The sequence below is a fragment of the Myodes glareolus genome, chromosome 4 (genome assembly GCF_982192425.1).
Source record: "Myodes glareolus chromosome 4, mMyoGla1.1, whole genome shotgun sequence".
Classification (NCBI taxonomy): Eukaryota; Metazoa; Chordata; class Mammalia; order Rodentia; family Cricetidae; genus Myodes; species Myodes glareolus.
This window is the reverse complement of record NC_142029.1, coordinates 22,238,835-22,259,387: the sequence shown is the minus strand read 5'-3', so window position 1 is coordinate 22,259,387 and position 20,553 is coordinate 22,238,835. Positions and strand designations below refer to the sequence as shown.

Here is a 20,553-nt window from a genome sequence, read left to right as displayed (position 1 = left end):
AGCTCCATGCCACTACGACGCTAGAACTGAGTTAGTAGCAGCACAACCTTCCAAAGACAATCTCTTGCTGCAGAGGAGTGTAGCTTTGGGGACCAAAAGCAGTAGTTGTACCTCAGATTGGCAGCGTTCTTCCATTTCCCCCCGCTTGTCTCTAGGTGTCATTCCTAGCTACAGGCCAAGAAGAATTCCTTGAGGACTATTGTATACTTTTAGGAACTGCCTACACAACACAGGAAACTCCCAAGAAATCACGTGTTTCTAGAATCATGGCAGAAAAGCTATTCAGGGTTTCTGGTGTGAGAATAAACTTAAAGTGCTTTAGGTTTCAGAGCGCAATAGATTCTTCCAGGCTGAATCACTCTGTGTGTGTGTGTGTGTGTGTGTGTGTGTGTGTGTGCGCGCGCGCGCGCACGTGCAGGCCCCACGCATATTTATACATGCGATAGGGTCTTTAAAAAGAATCATGTACATGTGTACACAGTACAAATTTTAGCAAACTGAAACTTCCCAAACAAGTATGAACACACTGATAGGTTCACAGTCAGTCCCGTTTTGAGGAAGGAAGGAGGACATACAAGGTGGTCACTATAAAGGGCTAGCTTCTAGGATAATGGCAGCACATTCAGAACTGATAACTGGGAAGTTTGCTTAGATACCTTTAATAATGTGCTGTGCTGAGACAAGGAAAGCAAACAACAAATGAGCAAAGACCCCGTTCTATACTCTCGGGAAGCTCAGTGGTGGCCACTGTCAGCAACAGGTGTCAGGACTGTTTGGAACCCTTTGAATCAGATGAGCAGACCTGATCCAGACTCTTTTACAGCCAGCAATCCAACCAACTAAATACATTTGAAGGCATAAAAACAAAGTCTGAGAAAATATGTACATTTTAGAAATAAAAAGGTCTGGGGTGCTGAGTTAGTAAGCACAGTGCTTGCTGCACAAGCATAAAGACCTGAGTTCAGTCCCCAGTTCCCATGTAAGAATCTGGGTGCAGTGCTGCCAAGATAAATCAGTAAGCTCCTGGTTCAGTGAGAGACAAACCCTGTCTCAAAAAAAAAAAGACAGCGAGTGACTGAAAAAGACACTCATTGTCATTCTCTGCCTCTACACACATGTGCACACACATGTACATATATACACATACACACAAAGGGATTCTTTTTTAAACTTTTAATTAACTCCAAAGTTGGCATAAATAATCGCCCTTTTCTGTCAACCTTCACTCTTCTCCTCCCTTTCCGGACCTTCTAAACCACAGTTGCTGAGCAGCCATAAAACAGTCGTCTTTGCTAACGTCTTAAAACAACCCAACTCATTTATACACGTTTGAACAGATACGATCTGTAATGAATGATTAAGTAAAACCTTTTGTGTTAAATTATGATGTTAATAATGACTCTGTCTCCTGTAATTTATTATGAATTCTCAAATGCTTCGGGTTTGATTTTGATAGAATGCAACCACATCAGAGTTTATGTGATGACTTTATTTTTAGAACTCCTTCGTTGAAGGCACACATTTCCCCACTACTGCTGCTACTGTAATTATGCACAAAACCGATCACTCATTAGAGTTAGGATACATTATCTTCTAGACAGATGAGGCTAAATAAGCAACACATTAATAATTCAGAGAGCAGTTCATTATGCATGTGGATGCCTGCTTCATAACTGGAATAAGAACCTCATCAGCCTCTGCCAACCCTTAAACAATAGTTCTGTGTTATTGCAGCCACATTCCAGTTTACGCTTGTTAAACTGCTACTTGGATTATTTTATCAAACATTCATTTATTTGTGGTCCCTTACTGCCGAGAACAGATTTTGGAAGCTCCTTTTTTAAGTTAATGATTTGAGCAATGGGTGTTATTAATTCTCAGAATATTATAAACATGATTAATTTTCAGGCAGAGATTTATTACATGAGGATTTCAGCTATGTCAACTGAAATGCATCACTGTCAAAACAAGTATCATGGTGAAAACAGAATGCGCTCCACACTTCAGACGCTGTGCTCACAACTAAATCAATTTAAATTGTGGCTGAAGCAAAATTATATTCTCCAGTGAAAAAGAGTATTCCAGGATTCTTTTATTTAGCTTGAAGCATCCTTGTTAGATTGTGATTTAGAAAGGTGGTGTGGTAAGGCTAGACTAGACTAGCGCTGCTGTTCGTGTGCTGCTGCTTCTTGTTGTCATGGAAAGGCTGAGTTTCTGAGACCCCACACATTCCAGATGTGGCCAGTAAGATTTTAGAGTGGATCATGAATTCTGATATTTGCTCTGGCCTCGGTTTCCTTAGTTATAAATAGGGAAGGGCTAAATAATCCCTAAGGTCTCCTGAGCAGTTTGATTTTATGGGTCCTGGAGAATGGTGTTGTCTGTAGGAAGCCTGGCTAGAGCCTCGCACACTGTAGGGGACAGAAGGATGAACACAGCCATGAGCAAACAGGAAAGGCCCATCTCTCCATTCTGCAGCCTTTCTTGGAAAGACCCTTAGGTAAGTCTTTATTGCTGTTGTGGAAACTTCTAGAAGTGGGTAATATTGTTACGACAAGTCATAACTAAGACTTTATCAGTCATCTCTTAGCTATATCAATTAGCACTCAGCAAGAGCCAACTAGAGGTAAATTCAGAAGGTCTTTCATCCAACACATGAGGCATGGAGAAAATTGGGATAAGTGACAAAGAGCTCCAGGTTTATGAAGGGCAGCGCTTGGCCCTGCCACAGAGCTTAGGGTGAGAGCAATATCACAGTGCGCTAAGCCTTATTCACATGTGTTTTGCTAAGACCATCACATGAACCTGTTCATAACCCGATATATTAGGCAGGAACTATAATGTTCATTTTTTAGATATGAGAAAATTGGATTAAGAGAAGGTAAGTATATGTTAAAGAACACTTAGCAAACAAATGGGCAAGCCAATGCTTAATATGCAGGCTGTCAAACTTGAAACCTATTTGCCCAGCCTTGCATTGGCTTGGGTTCCTGGGAGCTTCGGCTCCTTCCTGAGGATGCTTCTGGCTGAGACTTCAGAATACACTTCCCAAAGGGCAAGCCATGCCCCTGTGACTATGTTACTTTTCAGTACATATTACCTACTGTCTCAGTGACACAAGATGGGCTGGGTGATCATGGAGGAGTTGTAGACTTTTAAAAGCATCAGTAGACATAGCACTGGTTTCCTAGGCAGCACAGATGTCTAAGTAACAGGGGGTATGGAAAAGATCAAGGAACTTAAGCAATGATCCATCCTTTCCTAAAAATGAACAGTTTATATACTAAAACATAAATAAAATATACATTTTCACAAAGAAATTCACAAGGCCATCTAAAGGTGTCATTAGAGTGACTGACTACTCCAGAGTTCTTAAGCAAGATGATGATGGCCTGGTAGGGACAGGAAGCGCTTTCAACATACGTGGAACTAGGGTAGTCACTGAGTAGAAAACAAGGGAAGGCCTCCATTAGTAAAGGGGAGATTGTCTGTAAAGACCTGCGGACTCTTACAAGACAGAAAATAATCAGAAGAGGAAGGGCTGTGATTAGAGAGTGCGCTCAGACTCTGGAAGATCTGGAAGAGTCTGCCCACTAAACTAGGCTCTGGATTTCAGTGTGAAGGCAAGGAAATGACCCTAATGACTTTTGAGAGTAGAAGCATCTGGTTTGGGAAAAAACAGTAAATCTTGTGGTGATGGTCAGAATCCCAGGAAACAAGTGGTACCCGTAGAGAAAGAAATAGCCTAGGAAATTATATTTATTTATGATTTGAAATCCTTCCAAAGGAATAGGGACAAAAATAGTAGGTACTATTTATGAGATCTCAGACACAGTATCAAATGTTAAGTGATGAGTTCAGGATCACGGTGATAGTCAATGGCTTCCTAGGTTTTGATCACAGCCTTCTTGATTCCATATGCCCTCTCATTTATGGAATTCTGCTTGTATCTTCATTTCCAGAACTCCTGGACAATAGCATTACAAGCTAAGATGACAAAAATAACGGAAAAGCAGCAGCAACTAAGAGACATATCAAATATCTGACTCTTTACTGATTCTTCATGCATTTTAAGCTGAGGCCTGGGAAGGGGGGAACAAGAGTTTGTTTTCACTGAGAAGTAGCCCCAGGGTGGCCTGATCTTACTGACATGCAGAAGTCATATTCTGCTGGGCTATGAACCCTTCTGCTGTGTTTTATGACCAACTACCACAGTATGGAGGGGGATCTACCTACCAGGTAGTTTCCTGCTTCTCTCACGAACTATGACATAATCTTGATTGTGCTTATTTATACTAAGGTACCATAAGACAAGTTTAGAAGACAAATATAACCTTCAATAGGATCACCATGTGAATTCATGGCAATTACCATACAATTACATGCTCAGTAGCCACTGTGGAATTCCAAAGTGTTGAGGTTCACATCCATGTGCAAAGGCTCAGGCTTCTGGGCCTTCACTATGAGAGCAGGTGCGTGGAACTGCCTGGCATGATAGAGTCTAGCCAGCTGAGTCAGAGCTTCTCTTAGTTGGCTCTTGTCACTACAATATTTGCAACATGGAGGTTATACTGCACATTAAAAAAGAAAAAGTAACCTAAGAAAAAAACTTTTGAAAGTTTTTACCACAAAGAAATGATAAATGTTTGAAGAGATAAAAATGCTTATCTGATTTAAATATTTGAATACATATGTATATCAAACATTACATCGTACTCCACTGATAGGTAAAATGTCTTTGTGTCTTTGTTAAAAATAAAAATGTGCCCTAGAATGTACAGATGGGACAATTCTAATAGCAGTACATGACTCAAGACACATTATCCTGCAAGGCCTAACATTTGTGTAGACATGAACTCTGCCTATCCCATGGGAAAAGCAACCTTAACAATGGTACTGACTGGGATCTTCTCTTATAGGGTTTGATATAAGTGTTGATGGAAAAATCACATGGCAGGGGGCATATTACAAAAGATGACTGTAGAGTTTGTACATATTGCCCAAGAAGAGGGAAAGAGGGACAGGAAGAGAGAAGAGTAAGGCTTTCTATTCTCTGATGGGCTGTGATCAGCTCAGCTCCCACACTGCTTCATAGACAGAACCCGAGGCCTGCCTACAGAACTCCAGATACCCCCATGTAAGATATGAGTTTCAAGTTACTGCAGAAGTCCAAGCACCTGTGGGACCCTAAGACCCAGACCTGGGCCGGGAACATTCTTCTCTCATGACTCTCAAGTTGGTCACGACTCTGTATGGAGGCCTCCGCACTTCCAGCCATCCCACAGAAACAGCTGATGGTCCAGGGCAAATATATGCTGTTACGCATGCTGCGAAGCTGCTAATATCCAATACTCTAATTTGTGCAGATTAAAATTTAAATGTTTTGTGAAATATATAAGTAAAATTTTCTGGGCCTACTATAGCCAGTCTTTGATACGTATGCAAAATAAAATGAAAGGCACGAAAAGCAGAAGGGTTACTTAGGAAGAGGAAGGAGATCACCAGGTGGAGAGGGGGAGCAAGAGGGAGTAATAGGTGACTATAATTGAAATCCATTGTGTACATGTATAAAGTGACATAATGATACCTGTTTGTTTGTGTAATTAATATCTACTAATAACTTTTTTAAACAGCGGCTTCCAAACTGAAAATGCAATTAGTTTCAGAATTGGCTACCTTAAGAAGAGGAGGCTTTGTTAACACTAAAGTGACTTATAAAGTATAGTATGGGAGGGAGGAATACTACTTCTAGCACTGTAAATAATATGTCATGATGATAGTGTGTTTGTCAGCTTTGAGATAATAAGACAGGGGTTTTATTTAGCTTATAGTTTGGTGGACTAGCCCATTCATTTCTTTGGACCTCTGGTGGGGGTGATGGATTGCAATAATAGAAAATGCATGGTGAAATAAAACCACTTACATTATAATCCAAGAAATAAAATAGAGACAAAATCACCTAAATTCTGACAATCCCTTCTGAGGGCATGTCTCCAGTGACCTAAAGATCTTCCACAGAATCCTACCTCCTAATGATTTCACTATCCTACATATTTGTAACCTTTAGGAAATAGTACCCAAAGCACAATAGCATAGACCCTTAATATAACATGAAAAGGACTGTGATTCATATGTGTGTCATTTCTCTCTCAAAAACACACTACTTCAATCCAATAATGAGAAAAAACATCAGAAAAAAAACAAACCAATGGGAATTTAATGAACTAACTAATCAGTACTCAAAATTGTCAAATTCATCAAAAACATGGGAATCTGAAGAACTAAGAAAGATCTGAGGAACATTAGGAAATAAGATGACTGAGTATAAAATAACACTAAAAACAAGATGGGGCCTTGGAACAGGAAAGGAGAAATGGAAAAAACTAATGAAATTCAAATAAAGTATGAACTTAATTAGACAACAGTAATGCAGCAGCTTGGTTCCCGAGTTATGACAAGTGTCCCAAAGCAATGTAAGGTAGCATTAACAGTGCAACTGAGGTGGAATAAACACGTCTGTGTCATCTAGTCATTTTCTGCAAATCTATAACTATAAACTTAAATTTTGATTTGAAGATTTTTGGATTCTAACTCAGTTGTAACTTTTCTAGTCACCAGAAACCAGTCGCTATGCAGTGATGACTACCCAGCTGAAGCACGACAATCTCTCCCTAGTCTTCTATTATGTTTTTCTACAGATGTGTAAGGCCCATGGCATTGGCTATGACCTTGAGGTATGAGGGGTTATCGTTCATCGGGGCAGGATCTAGATGGCTGTTAAACTGTTGCCCCTTCAAAGAGATGTTTGTTTAAGATTAGGTAGGTATGTCCAGAGGAAGGTTAGGCATTGTACAGGACAGGACCTGAACAACGGCAGCTCCACAAGGGTAGCACTTAGTCCTGGACACTTCCCTTCCTCTCCAGACTTGCACAACCACATCATAAAGCAATAGCCCTGGTTACCAGATTTGGGATTGCCTTGGAGGCATCTCTTGATCCTGCAGCGAGCATGTTCTGAGTCTCCAGAGCTTACCCACTACTAAGAAATATCTTCTTAGTCTTCTCAGACAAACAGAACAGACAGCACTGACAGGGTGGCTTAAGCAGCAAGAATTCGTTTTCTTACAATTGGAGGGTAGAAGTCCAAGGTCAAGCCACTGGTAGATTTGGCTCCTGGTAAGGGAACCACCATTCTTGTGTCTCTAACACACACACACACGCACACACACACACACACACACGCACACACATTCACTCACATGCACACATGCACACACCAGGGGATGTGATGTCTTAAAGGATCAGTGCTCTACTCTTATGAGTTATTTAACTTAGTGACCTCCTTAAAGGCCCTATTTCCAATATAATCACATAAGTGTTTTAGGGTTAAAAATATAAGTTGGGGAACAACAAAATGAAGTCGTTATCATTCTTCTGTTTACATGTGATGATTTCTTTCAGGAATAAGTTCTGATTACTTTTTATTTAAAGAAGGTGGTAGTATCCCCATTTTTGTGCAGCAGCTCCATCAAATGTAGCTTCATAGAGGATGTAAAAAACAAGGCCTTATTCCTAAACCAGGCTCTCCAGTTGGTGTTCAGAAATTCATGCTACTCTGGAGAAATAATTCCCTATTTTTCCACTTAGACACATATTTTCAAATCTCTGGCACTCAAGAATGCACTAAGACTCTATGTGACCCAGTGCTGACTTGACAAACCCAATCCCACATCACATTAATGTTCTAAGAATAAATTTAATATAATTCATTATATTAAATATAATGACATGATAATTATACAGTTGTAACTTAACTGAATTATTGATTTGTAGAGATACAATTCAATATTAATTTTAGGCAAGCATTTTGCCACTGGGCCACATTCACAGCTCTAATGTCTATGAATTTTAAGTTTTCCTACATGAGAACCAACCCTATTTTCAAGAGTCAACTGTTTATGGGCTCCTTAAAGTCATTCAGACCTTAAGCACGGTACCAACTGTGAACAGAATGCCCTGGGTAACAGTTGGCAACCCCAGTAAGATGCCAGGGCACTGTCAAGATCACAAGCCCCTTTGATTAGCTTGGTCTGTGCTGATGTAAATGTATATAATGGAGCTCATATTGCTTTGCAAATTATATTCAATCTGATGCAATGTGGAAAAACGTGAGAATGCAAGAATGAACTGGTTTACCTGAAATTGTTACATATATTGCACACAATCCCTTCAGAATTAAATAGTGTTTCGTTCCAAACTGATGGTACTGAAATAGTCCCATGTACCACAAGGTATAATCTATTTGTTTTATTTTTCTAAAGTATCAAAACAGAATGCATTATGTGAATCAGTTTATTTAGCAGGGAAAGTCTCAAAGAAGCCCAAAACAAAACATACGTTATCATGTTCTGCTATCTAAAATGTGTTTGTTCTTGAGGTCAGGGCTTTACACTCACTTGACTGGAGTTATAATACTTTTAAGAAAAGTAAAGTCCAGAAATCAAGGAATTATTTTCACCTTTGTTTTTTGAGTGCTTGGATGCACTCCTTTTTCTTTCTGTTTTTTCAATTTAGTCTCTGTAGAGACTGAAAAAATTCCCAATGCTAAGTATATTGCAAGTTATCACAGCAGGTGTTGGAAAAAGTTTTTAATTAGCAATAATTGTGCCTAGGATAAACCTCATTGTCTATGATACTGTAACTAAGAGCAGTATTGTAATAAGAGGGTTGTCTTGGTGCAGGGGCAAACACATGGTGCAGAGGAAGCAAATCAGTGAAGGTCAGGGGCCTTGCTGGGGAAAGTTTCAGAAAGAAAGGATAGAGAGGCATCAAAGACAGTCATCACAGTTTACAGACTCACCTGCGGGTTTTCTCGTGTTCAGTAACTTAGAAAGGAGAAGAGATAAAAAGGTAAAGAAAAATACAGATTAGGGGCAACAGAGTAATGGAATAACACAAAGAAGAAAGAAAGAATCATAAGCAAAGGAGAGATAAAATCCAGAAATTAGAGGAACCTATTTGAAGAAAGCAGAAAGAATAACCAGAAGCAAAGCAAACAAATGTGTGTGTGTGTGTGTATACACATCACATAAATCATACACACACATATATGAATTAGGGATAACACACACAATATCTGTACATGTTTGTGTGTGTGTGTGTGTGTGAGAGAGAGAGAGAGAGAGAGAGAGAGACAGACAGACAGACAGACAGACAGACAGACAGACAGTGCAGAGACAGACACAGAGACAGAGAGAGACAGGGACAGAGGCAGGCTGAAGTGATAGTCATCTGACCATATTGGCATTTTACAGATTTCCCAGTTGTATTACTGCCTGACTTTTCCTGAAATGGGCTCTCATATTTCCTGATTTAGAAATCTATCCCCAGTGAGAACTCTGCACCACCACTCCTTCTCTTTTCCTTCCCCTTCCCTTTTTTTTCTTCCTCCTCCCCATTTTCTCCCTCTTTATCATCGTCATCTTCTTTTGGTTTCCTGATACAAGATCTTACCCTGAAGCTTAGACTGGTTTTAAATTCCTGGCTCTCTTCCTGCCTCAACCGCTCAGTTCCTGGGATTGCAGGTGTTCATCCTCCTGCTCTTCCTGTCATTCTGGACGTCTCTCAGGAAGGAAGATGACGCCCAGCATTTTAGAGCACTTGCTGTCTGTTGGCCACTGAGCTGAGCACTTTCACTTCACCATCTCATTCACTCTTCATGCCCGTGCTGAGCAGAAGTGTTGTTTCTACTATATCACAGTGCGCTTTCCCATGAGTGAATATTCCCAAAAATGTTATGGAACTGATATTTGAATCCATAACTGTACACAGCTTTCTCCCATATGTGCCTTTTGCTCTTAAGAACTGCGTCACTTGAACTAAAATGTGACTGCCAGTCTAAAAAAGAGTTCTGAGATCCATTTCAAAAGAGTGCTCTGTCTCGGTGCCTCTTACTCAGCTGGAGAAGCAGCACCTTCTCTGCAACAACCCCTACTATCTCCGCTAGCTTCCACAAGCGAGGTGTGCGTTTAAGATGGATTTCCTTAAAGTGTCATTCTCTGTAATTATACTAAGACTAAAAAGAAAACCATTACCTAAACCCAAGTGTAACCTCTTCTACCTGTTCTTAGTTTTGATTGAATTTAAAGTGGGTGCTTTTTCCAGGAAAAGAAAGCAACGTAAACAATATATTATTGTTGATACTACCAAAGGAAGATTCCTCCAATGTCCTCATTCAATTTGGTTTTCTTTCCTTTATTATCACAGAATTTCAGTATTTTTTTTCTTTCTCAAAATTGAGGGTGGGGAGTGTCAGATTACCCTAAGAGCTTATTTTTTTCTTTCTATTTTTTAAAAAGATTTGACTGAAGTTTCTGTCCTGCCTGGTTTCCGTGGACGTTAAGTCCCAAAGAAATGCACCGAGGCCTATATTAATTATAAACTGATTGGCCTAGTAGCTTAGGCTTCTTATTAACTCTTTCTTACATCTTATAGCCCATTATTCTAGTCTGTGTTAACCACGTGGCTTGGTACATTTTTTAGCGAGGTAGTCACATTTTGCTTGTTCTGTGTCTGGCTTCCTCTCTGTCTGGGTGACAGACTGCAGACTGAAACTTTCCTCTTCCCAGAATTCTCATTGCCCTGCCTCTACTTCCTACCTGGTCGCCCCACCTATACTTCCTGCCTGGCTATTGGCCAACCAGCATTTATTTAAAATACAAGTGACAGGGTAGAGACCATTGTCCCACAGCATTATGTATACAGTGGTCTGCCTGCATGTATGCCTGAAGGACAGAAGAGATGGTTGTGAGCCACCACATGATTGCTGGGAATTGAACTCAGGTCCTCTGGAAGAGCAGTCAGTGCTCTTAACCTCAGAGCTATCTCTCCTGCCCCAAACTTATTTTTTCTTCATGAATATTAGAGAGATGCATTGCTGAGTTTTAAGATAACTTGGTGAGTCTTATTCCTGGTATTTCTGTAATGCCACAGAATGCCCCCACTAGTTTCTTAATGAAATGAAGCTGTAATGCAAGCCATATGAGGAAAGGCATCATGTTTACTCTCTGTAGCAGTGTGAAGGGGGCTAGCATCACTCATACATAGGCAGTATGGCCCCACAACCAGCAACAATTATTTTCTCTGGCCTAGATATTACCATGGTGGGAAATATTAGCATTGTTTACAAATACTCTGGTTCTCCCCTCTTTGGGTACATAACAGAACTATACTTTCTCAGTGCTCCCCCAAAGTTGGGCATGACCATGTAAATCATTTTGGCCAATGAGATATTAACAGAAGTGAGATATGTCCTATCTATGCCGAACATTTGAGTTTCCATATCCTCTTTCCTACCTTGGAAAAACATGGGAGCTCATTACAAGAGTTCACTGTACCAGTCTGGTGTCTGAGGGTATCAACAGTGATGGAAAACACATGTCCTTCACATAGACTAAGAACATGAGCAAGAACTACAGCTTCTGTTGTTATAGACAACCAGCAACTGTCTTTTTCAAATACTGAAGCATAACCAGTCTACCTGATTGGCATAGAAATTAGCATCAAAACAAAAGTGTTCCCAAACAAAACTTGCAAGTTTGTTTGTTGACTTGGTGACATGGAAGTGTTCATGGGAATAGGCCATCTCAAAAATCATACTGTGAAGTGATAAAATACTAGCAAAGCTGGTACCTGTAACAACTTAGAAGGCCTACTGTGTTCACAGCACTGGCGAAGCAGTTAGAAAATACAATGCTTTTTTTTTTTTCGTATGTTGATCATTGTCGATTGCTTTGTCAAGGAATACAGAAACTGTGAGCCTCTAAATGTATCAGGCAATCTATATCAAAAGTGAAAATAAATGGTTTCTAGAAAGTAGAAACTTGAAAAAACTGGAAAAGGTGAGTTGTAATTTTTTTTAAAAAGGTGTAAAATATACTGACAGGAACTGGCAAGATGGCTCAACAGGCCTGCTACACAGGCCTGATAACTTGAGTTTGATCCCCTGAACCCATGTAAACAAAGAAGGAGGCAACCAACACCACAGAGTTGCCCTTGAACCTCCACACATCCACAATGGCAAGCACACACACAATACTGAAAGGCTTTTGCACACACAAAAAAGTAAAACTCAGCCTTGTAATAAAAATCAAACTAAAGTTACAAAAACAACCAACTACTAAAACCTCTGAATAGATCTCAGAGTAAGGATGTAGCAAAAATTATAGCATCTAGCAAATGTTTTAATATGGAAAGATTAGCTCAAGAAAACCAGACAAAGGCTGTCACTCTTCTTCTAAAGCCTGACAGGCTCGAGACACCTACAATGAAGAGAAGAGAAGGGTACAGAAACAAGAAACCAAGAAATAAAGAAAAACCTAGCTATATGCAGAAATAGCTACATATGCAGTTATTGTAGCTGACTGAAATTAAAGTTTCATGTGTGTTTTATGTTTGTGTGTGTATGCACCAGTGAGTGCCAGTGCACGTGTACATGGCCCACTTATGGAAGTCAGAGAATAATCTCGTGTGTCAGATCCCAGACATCTTCCATTCTTTTCTGTTTGAAACAAAGTCACTCATTAGCCTGGAACTTAGCCACAAACACCAGGCTAACTAAGTGCCTATGAGTTTCCAGGGATCCTCTATCTTCACCTCCCACTTCCCAGTGCTTGAATTATAGGCACTCAGATCCAAACTCAGATCCTCAATGGGGTGACGCAAGTGCTTTACAAACCAAGCCAACTGCCTAGCCTGAAGTCAAAAATTTTGAGGACTTCAGCAGTTAAAAGAAACATTAATGTGCACTGAAGGAGGCTGTACCTGTTTAAGACTTAAAACGACCTTTGGGTCCTCAGCTATTAGTAGGTAATAAGTGGTAGAAAGTCTTAAAAGAGAATAATCAGAAGGCACAACCAAGGAACACACACAAAACCCAGCATTTACAAGAGTCCCCTTAAATTTCCAGACGCACCCTACTAAAGAATATTTCCCACACACAGTACAGGAGCCCAGTGGAACTTCAGAACCACTACAGACTGTCTTCCATTTGTATCATTCTTTTTCCCTCCAATCGGAAGCAATTATAGCAGTGACCTCATCCCTTTACCCACAGGGTTTGTGTGGTGAAAGCTGAACAGATAATTATTCTCTCCTTTGGAGCATACGTATTTCCATATCAAGAGGCCCAAACCTAATCTGGAGATACCATGAGTCATCCATAATCACGTGTGATGTAATTCTAAAGCACTGTATACTGTGTAAGACATGTTCAAATATTTTGTTTGATCCCTGCCTTAACTTTAAAAGTAAACATTTTTGCCTTGATTTTGTAAATGAGAAAGCTGGAATTTAAAAATCAACTGCTTTGCAAGTCTGCATAACAAAACCTTGTTTTTATGTGCTTTCCAATAACTAATCTGAAAAGGATTTTATACAAGAACAAATTCTTAAAGAAATTTTCATATTTTCAAAGAAAGACTAAGATAAAAACAAATTTAAGAAGTTAATTTAAGTTACCAGCCTAAGGAAACGAGCATAAGTAAAACAAAAACAAGAAATCTGATGGCCAGGAAGTAACACTGGGAGGGTACTTTCCAGGAAATAAGACTAGGCCATGGATCTAGAATATTGTCCACACTGAAGTCAATCAGTAATTTTGATACTGTTATGAATCGTAATGTAAATATTTTTGAAGATAGAGGTTTGCCAAAGGGCTCGCACCCCGCAGACTGAGAGCTGCTGACACACGGCCTCTGTAGTTTTCTCTCTAATAAAAATATAAGACATACTAAAGGACAGGACCAAAGAATTGAAAGCAAATAGAAGAAAGTGTCCAAAAGTGATCCAATATTTAAGTTATCAGCCAGAGATTCTAAAATGACTATGATTAATATCCAGGAAGAGGATAGGTTTTTAGAATAACAAGGTAATTAATTTCACAGAAGCCCCGAATCTGCTTTTTAGAAGTCAAATGAATGTATGTAGGTTCTTGGGGATAATTTGTTTTTCACCTATAATATGTAAAATAGTTAATCATATATGGGATGGTGAAATAAGGAAAACATGAAGTTTTCACACTCATTTTCATTATAATCATTCACTTGAAAAATAGAATGTAACCACATTGTAATTTTCACATCACTAGAAAGATTTTTCTGGGGTATATATGCTTTTAAGGGACAAAAGACACAGAAGAAGGGAAACATGGGGCAGAAGAACAGAACAATAGAGAATAGAGTAGAACAAGCAACAAAAATAATAAAATGAAGAACTAAGCTTTGGCACTCAGGGGTACTGCTGGGTGGTGGTGGCGCACTCCTTTAATACCAGCACTCAGGAGGCAGAGGCAAGAGGATCTCTGCAAGTTCCAAGGCCAGCCTGGTCTACAAGAGTCAGGACAGGCTCCAAAGCTACAGAGAAACACTGTCTCGAAGGAAAAAAGAAAAAAAAGAAGAAGACAAGTGAAAATTAGAGAACTAAAAGCTCTCACAAAAAAACTTGACCCTAGCAATTTTATACAGTAACATAATAGGAAAAACAACATAGTAAAAATGACTATTGAGTCAGGTGGTGGCAGCATACACCTTTAATTCCAGCACTCAGGAGGCAGAGTCGGATGGATCTCTATGAGTCTGAGGCTAACCTGGTCTATAAGAACTCGTTCCAGTACAGGCTCCAAAGCTACAGAGAAATCCTGACTCAAAAAACAAACAAACAATAAATAAATAAATAAATAATTTATTGAACTAGAAAACAGATCGGAAGGAAATATTCAAAATTACAGAGAAAGAAAATAATGACCACACAGAAAGAGGTTGGCGATCTGTGGAAAATGAAACAAAGTAAAACATCGGAAGTACTGCTCATAGGCTTAGAGATGAGGAAACTTAAATACTGACAGAACTTCCAAGAGTGGGGAACTGTATCAAATCACACATTCCACAAGTACTGCAAATAACAGCAAGGTATATTTAAAGACAACCACACCTTGAGACTTCATAGAGTTTTGAGATTAAAAGAAAGATAAAATCTTAAAAGTAGATAAAAACAAAACAGTCCATCATCTGTCTGGTCATTGTTCTGGTAGAACTGATGGCTTCTCAATAGGACCTATGGAAGACACACAATGGTTAAATCATACTTTCAGACTATGGGAGAATATGGATTTAATTCACAGAAAAGGAGGTTAAAAATGAGTAAATGTCCCACAAAGCCTTGGAATGGCAAGAATATGAACGTTTTCTGATTAAGAATTGCATTCCAGGCAACATGGACTTATTTGAACAAAGAGAGAACTAAAACTTGGAAGGGAAAATTATCTGAAGTGATTTGCTATAATCATGTTAATAACAGAGTCCTAGAAAAGAACTGTCGTGCAAAAATATAATGTGAGCCACAGCGACCATTCACATTTGTCTCAGAACAGTTTTTAAATGTGAAAAAGCAGACAAGATTAATTTTAATATATACTCTGATAATCCAATATATTAAAAATATTTTATCTCAGCATAGCATAAAACTATTGAGATATTTACATGTTTGCACTAAATATTTTTGAAATTTATTTAGCTTTTTGTAAGAACAATTTTTCATACAATATATTTTGATCATGATTTTTTCCTTCCTAATTCCTCCCAGATCCTACCCAACCTTATGTTCGTTTTCTCTCTCCCTTTAAAATAAGACAAAAACAAAATAAAAAAGCAGTAAATACACCTTTAAAAAGCCACCAAACCCCTACAAAAACGAAAAGCAAAATAGGTAAGCAAAAGACTGATAAGACCAAAAAATGCCTAAACAAAGCAAAATAAGACAAAAAGTCTGTAAAATTACCATTGGGTTCATTTTGTGTTGCTCCTATGACTGGGGCCTGCTCCACCCAAGATGTGGTTAGCATACCAATCTCATTCCTTTGAAGAAAACTGATTTTTTTTTCTTTATCAGCTGCTATCAGCTGTAGATACCTTCTTGGTTAGAGATAGGAGTCCATGTCGCCTCCTGTTTTCCATTGCTGGGACCCTGTCTGACATGGGTCTGTATAGGCCTTGTGCTTGCTGCCACTGTCTCTGAGTTCATATGTGCATGGTGTCATCCATCACCTCTGGCTAGTAATCTTTATCCCTCCTCTTCCACATAGTTCCCTTAGCCTTGAGGAGAGGGCTTTGATAAAGACATATTTAGGATTGAGTTTCTCACTCCATACATTGCCCATTTGTAGGTCTTTTTATGTTTAGTTCCCACTTATTACAAGACGAAGCTTCTCTGATAATGGCTCAGTGAGGCACAGTTCTGTAGATATGGCACTATGTCATCAGGAGTCATTTTATTGCTGTGTTCCTTTAGTGAAATAATAGTGGTAGGTTGTCCCCTAGGCCTGTGACCCATCTAGACTCAGGTTCTTGGTCACTTTAGTAGAATCAGATAGAGGTTCCATTTCATGGAATGGAATGAAAAAGTAATGGTTGGTGTACACCCTTGACATCTGTGCCATTGCTGCATCAGTGTATCTTGTGGGTAGGTCACTGCTATAGTACACAGGGATTGTAACTGGGAGATACTGATGATTACCTCTCCTACAGTATGGCATGCAGCGTTACTTCAGGAGGGGTGTGCTGTTGGTTGTTTCTCACTCTTCTTGCTCTTTACTCTTTGGGGGCCTGACACTCAGCTCCCAAATAAATCACACACAAGGAAGCTTATTATTACTTATAAATGCCTGGGGCCTTAGCTTAGCTTGTTTCTAGCCAACTTGTCTCAACTTAAGTTATCCTATCTACTTTTTTCCTCTGGGCTTTTACTTTTTCTTACTTCTGTAATCTTACTTTCATTCTTACTCTGTGGCTGGCTATGTAGCAGGGTGGCTGGCCCCTTCTTTTCTCACTCCTTAATTTCCCTTCTTTTCTCACTCCTTAACTTCCCTTCTTTTCTCTCTTTTTCTCCTTCTATTTATACTCTCTATCTGCTAGCCCTGCCTATCCTTTCTCTTGCCTTGCTATTGGCCATTCACCTCTTTATTAGCCCATCAGGTGTTTTTTAGACAGGCAAAGTAACACAGCTGCACAGAGCTAAACAAATGCAACATAAAAGAATGCAACACATCTTTGCATCATTAAACAAATGTTCCACAGCATGAACAAATGATATCTGTGATGGCAATACCTCCAGCTATTCTTTTATTATTCAGGATTGTTTTTAGCTATTGTGGGTTTTTTTTGAATTTTCATATGAATATGAAATGTTTTTTCAATTTCTGTGAAGAACTGTGTTGGAATTTTTATATGTTGAATATTTATATTGTTTTTAGTAGGATATTTATTTCCACTATATTAATTGTACATAGCCACAAGCATGGAAGATATTCCATTCCCTGGTGTCTTTTTCAATTTCTTTCTTTAATGTCTTAAAGATTTTATTACACAAGACTTTTCACTTGCTAGGTTAGAGTTATCCCAAGTTTTTGTTTTGTTTTATTTTGTTTTTCTTTTTAGACTTTTGTGAAAGATAGTTTTGCTGGTTTCTTTCTCAGTCTATCATTTATATATCGGAAGGCTATTGATTTTGTGTGTTTATTTTATGCCCTGATACTTTGCTGAAAGTGTTTATCAGATGTAGAAGTTTCCTGGTGAAGATTTTAGAGTCTTTATGTATAAAAATTATATCATCTACAAATATAGTTTGACTTTTTTCCCTATTTGTATAGGAACTTGAACTTCTTCACTTGTCTTATTATTCTAGCTAACCCTCCAAGCACTATATTGAATAGGTATGGAGAAAGTGAACATCCTTCCTTGTCTTGCTCTGATTTTATTGGAAATTCATCAAGTTTCTCTCTGCTTAAGTTGATGTTGGCTGTGGGCTTACTGTAAATTGCCTTGTATCCCAGGTCTTTTCAGGACTTTTATAATGAAGAGATGTTGAATTTTGTCAAAGGCCTTTTCTGAATCTAATGAGATAATCATGTGGCTTTCATCTTTCAGTCTGTTTATGTAGTGAATCATGTTTATTAATTTATGCATGTTGAACCATTCTTGTATCTCTGGAATAAAGCCAATTTGATCATGGTGGGCAGTTTGTTTGGGTTTTTTTTCAATGTGTTCTTAGATTTGGTTTGAAAGTATTTTATTCAGAATTTTTGCATCTATATTTGTAGGAGACATTGGTCTATAATTTTATTGTTGGATCTTTGTATGGTTTTGGTATCAGGGTAATTTTGGTATCAGAGTGGGCTCATAAGCAGAATTAGGAGAGCCAGGGTTGGTTTCAGATGCCTTTAGTCCTAGCATTCTGGAGTCAGAGGCAAGTGGATCTTTGAATTCAAGGCTAGTCTGGTCTACAGAGTGAGTTCCATACAGTCAGGCCTACACAGAGAAACCCTGTCTTTAAAAGAAGACGAAGGAGGAGGAGGAGGAGGAGAAGGAAGAAAAAGAAGAAGAAGAAGAAGAAGAAGAAGAAGAAGAAGAAGAAGAAGAAGAAGAAGAAGAAGAAGAAGAAGAAGAAGAAGAAGAAGAAGAATTAGGAAAAGTACCTTCTATTTTGTAAAATAATTTGAGGGCTATTGATATCAATTCTTTGAAGGTTTGGTAGAATTCTGCACTAAATCTATCTGGCCTTGGCTTTTTGTTTGTGAAACTTTAGTTGCTGTTTTCTAGTTCATTGGGGGAATGGAGATGTTTAAATTGCTTATTTGATTTTTTTTAATTGATTTTATTGAGCTCTACATTTTTCTCTGCTCCTCTCTCTGCCTCTCCCCTCCCCTTCAACCCTTGCTTATTTGATCTTGATTTAATCTTGGTAGATTATCTATCTCACAACAGTCACTGATTAAGTTTTGAAGTTTGGTGAATATAGATTTTTAAAGTATATTTTCATGATTCTCAGAATTTACTCAGTGTCTGTAGTAATGTCCCCCTTTCATCTCTAGTTTATTAATTTGTATCTTCTGTGTTTTAGTTAATTTCGGTAAAGGTCTGTCAATCTTGTTGATTTTCTCAAAGAACCAACTATTTGCTTCACTGATTCTTTATATTGCTTTTCTGTTTGTTTCTATTTCATTGATTTCAGCCCTGATTTTGATTATTTATTGATATCTGTTCTTTTGGGGTGTTATTTCTTCTTGCTGTTCTCTATCTTTCAGGTGTGTCACTAAGTTACTAATATGAGATCTCCCAATTTTTGATGTAGGAATTTAGTGCTATGAATTCATAGAACTACATTCATTGTGTCATATAGGTTTGGGTATGTTGTGTTTTCATTTTCATTTAATTCTAAAAAGTTTCTAATTTCCCTGTTGATCTTTGTCTTGACTAATTTTTCACCCAGTGATAAGTTCAGTTTCCGTAGGTTTTTTTCTTTGTTTCTGTTGTTGTTCTATCCAGCTCTCATCCGTAGTGATCAGATGGGGTGGGATTATTTCAATTTTCTTACATCTATGGAGATTTACTTTGTGTGCAAGGATGTGGTCAATTTTGGAGAAAGTTCCAAGAGCAGCTAAGAAAAAGGTATATTCTTTTGTGATTAGGCAGAAATATCTGAATATGTTTGCTAGACCTATTTGACTTATGATGTTATTGAGCTCTAGCATTTGTTTAGTTTTTGCCTAAATGACATGTCTATTGGTGAGAGTGAGTCACTGAAGTCATCCACTATCACTGTGTGAGGGTCAATATGTGGTTTTAGCTGTAGTAGTGTTTGTTTTATGAACTTGGATGCCCTTGTGTTTGGTACATAAATGTTTGGGATTACAATATCCTATTGGTAGATTTTTCCTTTGATGAGTATGTACTATTGATGAGTATGTAGTATCATTTTCAATATTTTCTGATTAGTTTTTGTTTGAAGCCTATTTTGTCAGATATTAAAATGGCTACCGTTGCTTGCTTCTTGGGCCTATTTGCTTGGAATGCCTTTTTCCATCTTTTTATCCTGAGGTAATGTCTATCCTTGATGATGAGGTATATTTTCTGAATAGAGCAGAAAGATCCTTTTTTCTAATCTAATATGTCACTCTGTGTCATTTTATTGGGGGAATTGACACCATTGATAGTGAGAGTTCTCAGTGAACAGTTTTTATTCATTCCTGTTATTTTGTTTTTCCCCTTTCTTTTGGATTACTGTCTTGGGGTTATATTTATTCCTTGTGTCCTCTTTGGGTGTAGTTAACCTCTTCAAACTGAAGGTTTCCTTCAACTTCCTTCTGTAGAGCTGTATTGCTAGATTAAAAACTGCTAAAATTTAGTTTTATCGTGGAATACTTTTCTTTCTCCATCAATTGTGATTGACATTTTTTTCAGGGAATAGTAGTATGGGCTGACATCTGTGGTTTCTTCTAGCTTGTAGAATGTCTGTACAAGCATTCTGGTTGTCAGAATCTCCATGAAGAAGTAAGATGCTATCTAATGGGCCTGCCTTTATATGTTACCTTGATCTTTTTTCCTTAAAGTTACATTTAGTGTTTTGATAATTATGTATTGTGGAGAATCTCTTTTCTAGTCCTGTCATCTAGTGTTCTGTATACTTCTTTTACCTTAATAGGTAACTCCTTCTCTAGACTAG

General features: G+C 38.4%; 1 protein-coding gene and 1 non-coding gene across 4 annotated transcripts in view; one reads left to right on the top strand and one right to left on the bottom strand.

The window, feature by feature from the left end:
* Iqch (IQ motif containing H) overlaps positions 1–20,553 on the top strand; it is a 198,180-nt gene that overhangs the window by 163,879 nt on the left and 13,748 nt on the right. For all 3 annotated transcript variants that reach the window (XM_048424152.3, XM_048424148.3, XM_085689214.2), the window contains one exon: positions 6,612–6,734. In XM_048424152.3, the coding sequence (XP_048280109.3) occupies positions 6,612–6,734 (123 nt within the window). The remainder of the gene's footprint in view (positions 1–6,611; positions 6,735–20,553) is intronic.
* On the bottom strand, positions 8,575–8,715 carry LOC146894565 (U4 spliceosomal RNA). The gene has a single exon (XR_015001967.1). It is a non-coding gene; the product is annotated as a U4 spliceosomal RNA (small nuclear RNA).